Below are 11103 nucleotides of genomic sequence, written 5' to 3' on the forward strand. Positions count from 1 at the left end.
TTTTTTTGATTTTATAGTAGAGATGAGGTCTCACCAAGTTGCCCAGGCGGGTCTCGAACCCACGGGCTCAGGCAATCCACTCACCTCAGCCTCCCAAAGTGCTGGGATTACAGCCTGAGTCACCGAGCCCGGCTCAGGCTCTTCTTTAACCTTGGGTTTAGGCAATCCCCTCACCTTGGCCTCCCAAAGTGCTGCGATTACAGACTTGAGCCACTGTGCCCAGCCCAAAACAGTTTTTGAATTAATCAGTTTTGATGTCTTTTAGTGCTTCTGCTGTTTTTTGTTTTGCCTCTTCCATATCTGCAAAATGTTTCCCTTTGAGGATTTTTTATTTAGGGAAACAAAAATGTTGCTCAGGGCCAGATCAGGTGAATAGGGAGGATGAGACACAAGGGTCATGCCATTTTTGGTCGAAAACTGCTGAAGAGTCAGCACAGTTGGGCAGGTGTACTTGGTAAATTACCCATCATGAAATGAGTAAAGGTATTGAGAGAATCTAAAAAAAAAATATCTGAAGCTGACTGTAGACTCTCACAACAATGCTGGCTGGTACACTGATATCAATGGGTTTCTAGAACACTTACCTAGTAGAGGAAGTCTATACTACAATGAACCTGCCCTCCAAAAAATAATTTCAGTTTTTTTGGATCCCCTTGTATGTATTCCATTTTAAAACAAATTTCTCCAGAGACGATTAAAAGAACTGTTCCACTTCATGAGTCTAATATGACTACAATGCCAAAACGGATAGGGTAGCTACAAGAAAAATTTACAAACTTGTTAATACTTAAGATTGTAGACAGAAAAATATAATATTTTAGCAAATCAAATTCATCAGTGTTTTACATGCACATAACTAAGTACGATTTTTGGAGGCGCTCAAAGATACTTCACCATTTTAAAAAAAATCAGTGTCGTGTAATTATATTAAAAGACTAAAGAAGGACAAGTATGTTTGTGGTCATCTACATTTCCGCAGGCTTTTCCAATGATCTAGTTCTTTTATTTTGAATCTGTTGCACTTGAATTGACATCTAAAATTAAATATGTCATCAGGGGAGAATCTTGGAGAAGAATGTGCCAATACTTGCCTTTGAGTGTTGTTAGTTAATTTGTTAAAACATTAAGCAGATGAATTATGGAAAATACGATACACATCTCCTTGTTTTTTTTTTTTGAGTTGGAGTCTCACTCTGTCACCCAGACTGGAGTGCAGTGGCCGCTCCTGGCCACCGCAGCCTCGACCTGCTGGGCTCCGGCGATCATTCCGCCTCAGCCTTCCAAGTAGCCGGAATTACAGGCATGCGCTACCACGCCCGGCTGATTTTTTGATTTATTGTAGAGATGAGGTCTCGCCGTCCAGGTGGGTCTCAAACCCGCGGGCTCAGGCAATTCACTCACCTCAGCCTCCCAAAGGCGCGGGATTACAGGCTGAGCCACCGAGCCCTGCTCTTACTTGTAATATGTTACCATACTTCCATACTTTTTATTTACAAGGACTTTATTCATTCATCAGATTGTTATTGATTCTCTGCAAAAAGTGTGTGCCAAGTCAGTCTACTGGGTCCTAGGACTTCAGTGGTGATAAAATTGGATGTGGTACTTCCCTTTGTACGCGATTGAGGCTAGTGATGAATACAGAGTAATAAAAAAGTTTATCAGAGTGTCAAATACCATGATAGCATAGAGAAGAGGCCCCTAACCCAGGGGGAAAAAAGGGAATGTGTTAGAGAAAGCTTTTGTAGAAGTACTCTCTGAGGGCTAGTTTGGGATTAGCTAGGTATAGTTGGGGTGAGAAAAGGGAGTTTCAATTGTAGGCAAAGGGATCAGCATGCACAAAGGCTCGTTCAAGGAATTAAAAGCTCATTGTAATTGGATTATTAGAGTTAAAGAGCTGGGGTAGGAGTAGGGGTGGAAGCTATTGAAGGATTCAGAGCAGGGTAATAACCTGTTAGGTTGATACGTGCTTATGTTTTGGCTAATGGAATCAATACAGTATAGTAAGGCTGAAAGACAGGAGACTGGTCAGGAGGCTCTTTAACTAAACAGGGATTGGCAGCATAAGAGCTGCTAAGGAGGTACAATCAGTAGGGCTCTGGAAAGGGAGAGAATTGACGGGTGATATCCTGGTTTCTGGTTTGGTCTGTATTCTCTAAGGTGGGAAATCCAGAAGGTGGAACAGGGTTGGGGCAGGAGCATAAGCTTGTTTATGAATACACTATATTTTTAAAGTATCTGTGGATTGTTCATGGCCAGTTGGTGATTAGATTGTAGGTCTGAGGCTGAAAACTGAGTTCTGGGCTTGGAGCTAAAAATTTGATTGCCTTATCCAGGCTTGGGCCACCAAACTTTCCATAGAAGCACAGACTATGCTCTATCTATACCTAGAATGGATGTCAGGAAAAAGAAACACTTGGAATGTTTTCAGCATTGGATATACTACCTTCGTCAAATTGTACTGAAGGATAGAAGGAGCTGGAAGCTGAAATGATTCATGGTTATGTCAGTCACTGTTAAATTTTATTTTCTCTGACAGTTCCAGGAGGATCAGATGGTCCAAGTGGTGTGCTGATCTGCTCTGAAAACTATATTACCTACAAGAACTTTGGTGATCAACCAGATATCCGCTGTCCAATTCCCAGGAGACGGGTAAGGTCTTTGCCATAAGAGGAGAGATATTTGTTTGTGAAATGAATTTAAGTTTTGTAATTGCAGTGTAGTCTTTTAGTTTGTCTTATTACCAAGTTTCAGGTTATTTTGTAAATGTCATTTTAAATAAAGCTGATAAAATTTTAGTAAAAGCAAAACAAAATCTTTGACAAAGGGAATTAAAAACATAATTTCCACTTCAGAAGAACCTATGGACAATTATCAGTTTGAAGTTCCTGAAAGTTTCTTTGACATCATCACACCTCACCTCAAGAATCTACGTGATGTGACTTCTGAGAACAAGGTTCTTTTCCTACGTAATGCAGTTAGTTTTCTTATGTGCAGGTGTTTTATTTTTTTTTTTTTTGAGTTGGAGTCTTAATCTGTCTCCCAGGCTGGAGTGCAGTGGCACACTCATGGCTACTGCTGCCTTGACCTGCTAGGCTCAGGCGATCCTTCCATCTCAGCTTTCCAAGTAGCTGGAACTAAAGGTGCACATGCTTGGCTAATTTTAAGAGTCCAGGCTGATTTTCTTATAGTCTGTCCCACAGTCTGTTTTCTCATGATTATATCCAGATTAATATTTCTCATAGAATTATTGCAATGGTGGTGATACGTAATTCCTACTACATCACATTGTACATACATAATCGTTGGTTTGTTTCATTGGGTGCTAAATCAATTACCTTGTTAAGGTGGTGTCTGCCTAGATTCTTCATTGTAATGGGTATCTTTTCTTTTTTTAATCGATATGGAATCTGGTGGTGATTTTTGAGATTTCCAACATTTTTTCACCCAGCAATTTTGGTATTGACCCTTCCCCTGAATCAGTTACTGTCATTTTGCCCCGTATTTATTTGTTTAATATTTATCTGTATTGGAGTTTAACTTTAGGACTTATATAGTTAATATAATACATGGTATGTGCGTAAGATTATATCAATTTTAGAAAACCTGAGAAGAAATTTGGCAATTTAAATTCTTTTTTTTTTTTTTTTTTTGAGTTGGAGTCTCATTCTGTCACCCAGACTGGAGTGCAGTGGCCGCTCCTGGCCACTGAAGCATCGACCTCCTGGGCTCCAGCGATGCTTCCGCCTCAGCCTTCCAAGTAGCTGGAACTACAGGCGCACGCTACCACGCCTGGCTAATTTTTAATTTATTGTAGAGATGAGGTCTTGCCAAGTTGCCCAGGTGGGTCTTGAACCCTCAGGCTCAGGCAATCCACTCACCGCAGCCTCCCAAAGCGGGGAATTACAGGCTGAGCCACCAAGCCCCGCTGGCAGTTTAATTCTTGGTAAGGGATGGAGGTCATTTGGTTGATCAGATATTTAATGAGCACGTGACTGTGCCAGACACTGTACATGGCTTTACAACAACAAAGGTGTATAAAACTTTTTGCAGGGCTTACTCAGAGAAATAAGAATTGTTACAAACATTAAAAAATTCAAGTTGCATGCAGTGGTGCACACCAGTAATCCCAGCTACTCAGGAGGCTGAGGTGGAAGGATCCCGAGTCCAGGAAAAAAAATTCAAAATTGTCGCTAAGAGGCAACTGCCTTTTAAGAATCAAGGAAGTTGATGTCGAATGGACTGGTTTGGATGGTAGTATTATGGATATGTGAGTGTTTTATCTACAGCCTGAAATGATGATTTTTAAATTTCATGTCTCTTCTCTGACATTTTTCTCTGGAGATAGTTTTTGCCTTACTGATCTGATCAGGCTGTAGAGTGGGATTGTGACTCTTTTGTTACCCAGGTTTTGTTATATATTTATGGCAGATTAGAATTTTGAGTTGTTGTTGATTGGCAGGCTGCTCTGTGTCAAAGCTTGTGGCTTTTGGCCCTAGGTGGCCTGTATGGTCTCTGTTGGCGAGGTGCTGGATTCCAGAACTAAGAAGTATCCATTTCTAAGATGTTGATTGTGTATTCAACTTTACTAGAATGATCTGGATGACCCTGAAAGAGGAATGATTTTTGTCTGCTCTGCTACTCATAAGACCAAATCAATGTTCTTCTTTTTGGCCCAAACTGAGCAAGGAGATATTTTTAAAATCACTTTGGAGACAGATGAAGATATGGTAAGTAGAGACCATGGATGGAGGGGAAATTGAAAAAACCCATTTGTTGTGGTTAGTCTTGCTTGATAAAGGTTTTTACAATTTTACCTTAGTAGAAATAAATAACCTTGTTTTAAAAACTCATATTTGTATCTACACTTATGTTTTCAAAGCTGTTGTGTAAACCATTTGTTCAGTTCAACTACTCTCCAAGATGAGATAGGCAGGACAATTAATTAATATAAGTTAAAATAATGGGAACTTAGAAAATAGTTGCTTTAGGGACTAGTATATGAATAAGAATGGGTTTTTTCTCTGGTTAACTGATTTCTGGTCATCGTACATATAATGTGAAACTGGTAATGCCATTTCTAGTGATTATTTTCAGTTGGTAATAGGTGTGAGTGAGAAAGCTCACCATTTCTTTTTCTAGTTGAGAAATTTATTTGTTTGTTTATTTTTATTTTAAAGATGTGGGGTACAATTCAGGGTTAGGTATACAAATGTTCATTATGCATGTACCGTTGTTGATGAGGTATGCCCCCCCCGGCAGATTCCCACTACTACCAGTCCTACCCCTGGCAGTTTCCCACTACTGCCAATCCTTTTCTTATAGTATTACAATAATTGTTCAAGGTCAGCTTATAAGTGAGAACATGTGATACTCAGTTTTTTTGTTTCTCTGATAGGTCACTTGGTATTATAGATTCTAAGTCCATCCAGGTTGCTGTGAAGTTCATAATTTTGTCCTTCTTTATGGCTGTGTAATATTCCATTGTGTATATGTGCCACGTTTTAAAAAATCCTGTCCTCTTTCAGTGGGCAGCACGGTTGGTTCCATGTTTTTGCTATTGTGTACAATGCTACAATAAACATACATGTGCAGGTATCTTTTTCATAGAGTGATTTGAGTTCCTCTGGGTATATTCCCAGTAGGAGAATTGCGGAGTCGTATGGAAGGCTGATTTTTAGATCTTTTAGGAATGGCCAAACTGTTTTCCACAAAGATTGTATTAGTTTACACTCCCACCAACAGTGTAGGAGTGTTCCCTTTTTGCTGCATCCTCTCTAGCATCTGTTGTTTTTTAAGTTATTGATGATGGCCATCCTGACTGGAGTTAGGTAGTATCTCAGTGTGGTTTTAATTTGCATTTTTTTGATGACTAGTGAGGCTGAGCATTTTTTCATGTATCTGTTGGCTGCTCATATGTCTTCTTTGGAGAGGTGTCCATATCTTTTGCCCACTTGTAATGGGGCTGTTTTGTTTTTTGCTTTTCAGCACATTTGAGTTCCTTGTAGATCCTAGATGCTAGGCCTTTGTCAGACATATAGTTGGCAAGTATTTTTTCCCAGTCTGTGGGCTGTCTCTCCGCTCTCTTGTTGGTTTCTTTGGCTTTGCAGAAGCCAAAGAAAGTGGGACCTCATCAAAATGACAAACTGCAAAGCCAAAGAAACCAACAAGAGAGCGGGGGAGACAGCCCACAGACTGGGAAAAAATATGGTTGCCAGTTCCAATTTCCATAAGCGTGTCTCCTGCATTTTGTAAGGTTCTTATAGTTTGAGGTTTTACATTTAGGTCTTTGATCCATTTAGAGTTGACTTTTGTGTATGGTGATAGATAAGGGTCTTGTTTTAATCGTCTGTATGTGGTCAGCCAGTTTTCCCTGCACCATTTACTGAATAGGTTCTTCTCTTCAGTAAATGATGAGTTGGTTGAGAAACTGAGATTCTGTTTCTGGAATCTATCCTGTTCTACTGGTCTGTATGTCTGTTCTTGTACCAATACCAGGCTGTTTTGATTATTGTAGTTTTATAATAAAGTTTAAAGTCTGGGAGTGTGATACTTCCTGCTTTGTTTTTTTCGCTGGAAAACTCTCCATTTCTACTGAAAACTGGGAATATACATGGTCCTTTCTTCTCGTGGAGGAGCTCTGAACTGTTGGGCTATTTCTTGGATAGCTGTTTAGATCAGGAATTGGCAGGCTTTTTGGTAGAGACTAGATAGTAAATTTTACAGCTTTGTGGGCTGAATATTCTCTGTCTCAACTATTCAACGTTGCCATGGTACTACAAAAGCAGCTGTAGATGGTATGCAAATGAACAGACATGGTAGGCCCATGGGCTGCAGTTTGCTGACCTTTGGTTTAAATATGAAATACAGTATATTATTTGCACTTGACCTTTGCTGTCTAATCATAGCCTACTTATGTTTTTTAACTTTACTTTCCTACATACTAGAATCTTTTTTCTTTCCAGGTTACTGAGATCCGGCTCAAGTATTTTGATACTGTGCCTGTTGCTGCTGCCATGTGTGTGCTTAAAACGGGCTTCCTTTTTGTAGCATCGGAATTTGGAAACCAGTGAGTAATCCTTCTATTACCCTAGTTCACCCTGGTTACTATAAAAGTTAGTAGGAGGGAGGAGGCATGGCTTCAAAGCATGGGGAAGCTTCATAAGAATATGTTATTATTATTATTCTTTTCAAAACAAAGGTTCTCCTTTTCCCTTTGCACTCAGTGTCTTTATTATCTCTTTTTACTTTAGTGGTCTCAGTACCTCTGTGGGTATCGGCAAAGATATCTTTAGAAGAGATGTTCCAAGCCAGGCACAGTGGCTCACGCTTGTAATCTCAGCACTTTGGGAAGCTGAGGTGGGAGGATTGCTACAGCCCAGGAGTTTGAGTCCAGCCTGGGCAATGTAGTGAGACCCTGTCTTTACAAAAAATTCAAAAAATTAGCTGGGCGTGATGGGGCACATCTGTAGGGTCCCAGCTACTCAGAAGGCTGAGGTGGGAAGATGGCCTAAACCCAAGAGGTTGAGACTGCAGTGAGCCATGATCATGCCACTGCATTCCAGTGTAGGTGACAGAGTGAGACCCCAACTCAAAAACAAGACAGATGTTCCATGAACACTTAACTTGTGCATATCTAAAGTTGAAGCTTATCAGTACCCATGTACATCACCAATTCTCTCATCCTCAGTATTTATGTTAATAACTAATGGTGCAGTTCTAGCAACTAAAGAGTAAAATCTCAGTTTTTAAAATCTTCCGCCACTTTTAGTTGTGCTAAGTTCTATTTTTACTTCTGTATCCCTTTTTTTATGGTGCTAATCTGAAGTCGTTCTTTAGTTTCCTCATTTCATTTCATTGCCTTTCCTGCAAAACTCAGCCTTTATAAAGTCATTTCATCAACCAGACGAGATGCAACCTTGATGAAATCATTTTCCCAACCCTGTGTTAAAATCTTACATGGCTTTGGTTGTCATGTGGAAGAAATCTGAACTCCAGCCTCAAAATGAGGATCAATGTCTTAAGACTCCAAATTACTTAGACAAAGTAAGGTGACATGTTCTTGCTAGTATGTGCTAAAGTGTAGGCAGACCACTTTACTAATCTAATGTGCAGTTTCTTCATAATTAAGATGATCTTGTCTAGAATTCTGTGTCATTTTTGCTCTGTCTGCAACTATTCTATTGTACTTTTTGTTTTAGTTTTTTAGAGACAGACTCTTGCTCTGTTGGCCAGTCTGTGGAATTCAGTGGTATAGTCATAGCTCACTCTAACTTGAACTCCTAAACTCAAGCAATCCCCAGACTCCCAAGTAGCTAGGACTACAGATATGTACCACCTCCCTTGGCTAATTTTTAAAAATTTTTGTGGAGATGGGAGTTGTACTGTGTTGCCCAGGCTAGTCTCAAACTTCTGGCCTCATGTAGTCTTTCCACCTTGGCCTCCCAAGGTGCTGGGATTGTAGGCATGATCCACTCCCCTGTTCTCTTCTTTTTTTTGGGGGGGGGTTGGAATCTCACTCCTGTTGCCCAGGTGGAGTGCAGTGCATGCTCACGGCTACCACAGCCTTGACTTGCTGCACTCAGGTGATCCTTCCACCTCAGCCTCCCAAGTAGCTGGAACTACAGACTCATGTCACCACACTCGGCTAGTTTTTGTAATTTATTGTGGAGACGAGGTCTCACCAAGTTGCCCAGGCTGGTCTGGAACCCTCAGGCTCAAGGCATTCCTCTTGTCTTGATCTCCCAAAGTGCTGGGATTACTTGCCGAGTCACCGAACCCAGCCCACTCTCCTGTTCTTAAACTTGCCTTTCAGTCCTCCTTGGTGATTTTGTTCCTACTGTTCCTGTTCCTGTATTTCTTTTCCTGATTTGTACTTGTTGTTGTATATTTCCTTTTCTTGGTTTATACCTGGTTTTTACTTTTCACATTTAGCTAGTTATGTCTCTTTTCACTTATTTCTTTTTTTTTTTTTGAGTTGGAGTCTCACTTGGTCACCCAGACTGGAGTGCAGTGGCCGCTCCAGGCCACCGCAGCCTCGCCTGCTGGGCTCTGGCGATCCTTCCGCCTCAGCCTTCCAAGTAGCTGGAATTACAGGCATGCGCTACCACGCCCGGCTGATTTTTTGATTTATTTTAGAGATGAGGTCTCGCTGCCCAGGCGGGTCTCGAACCCATGGGCTCAGGCAATCCATTCACCTCAGCCTCCCAAAGGCGCAGGATTACAGGCTGAGCCACCAAGCCTGGCTCACTTATTTCTAATTAAAAAATTTTTTAATACAAGGAATTTTTATGGTAGAAAAATTAGAAAGTGTATACAGACAGGAATGTCACTTCCTGATCCTTCCACCTAAAGATAACATTTTTCTATAACTTTTCTGTGTTTATATTTAAATGTTTTTAGCAAAATGTGACCACACGTTATGTACCATCTCATAACTTTCTTTTTACACAGTAATATAAGTATCTCTGCCAATAAATCTAGATCTGTAGCATCATTTCCTTTTTTTTAAGTAATATTTTAATTTTTGTTTTATTTTAAAGATGTGGGGTACAATTCAGGATTAGATATGCAAGTGGTCATACAGGTAAAGTTTGGGCCTCCCTTTGGTCCCCACTTTGTCTGGTTTGAGATCATTTGCTCTTTTTGTAGCACATTTTCCCCTCACCTTTTTTTGTTGTGGTAAAATACATGTGATATAAAACTCTTAATTTTAACCATTTTTAAGTGTCTAATTCAGTGATATTACTTACATTTACAGTGTGTGTAATTATTAGCACTGTCTTCCCAAACTTTTTTATAACCCCAGACAGAAACTCCTTACCTATTAAGCAGTGACTTCATGTTCTCCCTTTCCCTGATACCCTCTTTTCTACTTTTTGTCTCTATAAATTTTTCCTATCTGGGTATTTCATGTAAACAGTATACAGTATTTCTCCTTGTGTGGCTCATTTTACATGGCATAATATTTTCAAGATTCATGTTTTCGTAGCATGTATTGTAACTTCATTCCTTTTTATGACTGAAGAATCCACTGTATGACTATACGTGTATACCACATATTGTTTATTCATTCGTTGTTGGGCACTTGGGTTGTTTCCACCTCGCTATTGGGAGTAATGCTATGGTAGACACATTGGTGTGCAGATATTTGTTTGAGTCCCCAGTTTCAATTTTTTTGAGTATGTACCTCAGTGTGGTGTTACTGGGTCATAGGGTAATTCTCTGTTTAACTTATTGAGGAATCACCAAACTTTTTCATAGTAGCTGCACTATTTTACCTTTTCAACAGAAATGTGAATCCTTGCCAATACTTGTATTTTCCACTTTTAAAATTATAGACATCCTAGTAGGTATGAAAGTGATATATCATTGTGGTTTTGATTATTTGCATTTCCCTAATGATTAGTGATGTTGAGCATCTTTTTATGTGCTTATTAGCTATGTATCTTTGTTGGAGAAATGCCTATTCAAATTCTTTATTCATTTTTTAAGAGTTGTCCTTTTATTTTTGAGCTGTAAAAGTTCTTTATGTCTGGATACTAGACCCTTATCAAAGAAGTATGATTTACAAATACTTGCTGTCATTTTGTAGGTGTTTTTCACTTTCTTTTTTTTTTTTTGAGTCAATCTCACTCTTTTGCCCAAGCTGGAATGCAGTGGCATGTTCATGGCCACTGTAGCCTTGACCTGCCGGGCTCAGGCGATCCTTCCACATTAGCCTCTCAAGTAGATGGAACTACAGGGGTGCACCATCACACCTAACTAATTTTTTTGATTTATTGTAGAGGTGAGGTCCTGCCAAGTTGCCCAGGCTGGTCTTGAAACCCTGGGTTCAGGAAGTCCTTTCACCTCTGCCTCCCAAAGTGCTGGGATTACAGGCATGAGCCACTGTGCCCAGCTTTTTCACTTTTTTTTTTTTTTTTTTTTTTTTTGAGTTGGAGTCTCACTCTGTCACCCAGACTGGAGTACAGTGGCCGCTCCTGGCCACCGCAGCCTCGACCTGCTGGGCTCCAGTGATTCTTCTGCCTCAACCTTCCAAGCAACCGGAATTACAGGCATGTGCTACCATGCCCAGCTGATTTTTTGATTTATTGTAGAGATGAG

The 11103-nt window shown here is 40.1% G+C and overlaps 1 protein-coding gene across 2 annotated transcripts in view; it reads left to right on the forward strand.

Annotated features, from left to right (window-relative positions):
• SF3B3 (splicing factor 3b subunit 3) overlaps positions 1 to 11103 on the forward strand; it is a 53888-nt gene that overhangs the window by 11923 nt on the left and 30862 nt on the right. For both annotated transcript variants that reach the window (XM_008063312.2, XM_021715143.1), the window contains 3 exons: positions 2537 to 2649; positions 4590 to 4727; positions 6963 to 7066. In XM_008063312.2, the coding sequence (XP_008061503.1) occupies positions 2537 to 2649; positions 4590 to 4727; positions 6963 to 7066 (355 nt within the window). The remainder of the gene's footprint in view (positions 1 to 2536; positions 2650 to 4589; positions 4728 to 6962; positions 7067 to 11103) is intronic.

Source organism: Carlito syrichta, unplaced genomic scaffold (assembly GCF_000164805.1).
Source record: "Carlito syrichta isolate Samal-C Ts95f unplaced genomic scaffold, Tarsius_syrichta-2.0.1 Scaffold306734, whole genome shotgun sequence".
In the NCBI taxonomy this organism is placed as follows: Eukaryota; Metazoa; Chordata; class Mammalia; order Primates; family Tarsiidae; genus Carlito; species Carlito syrichta.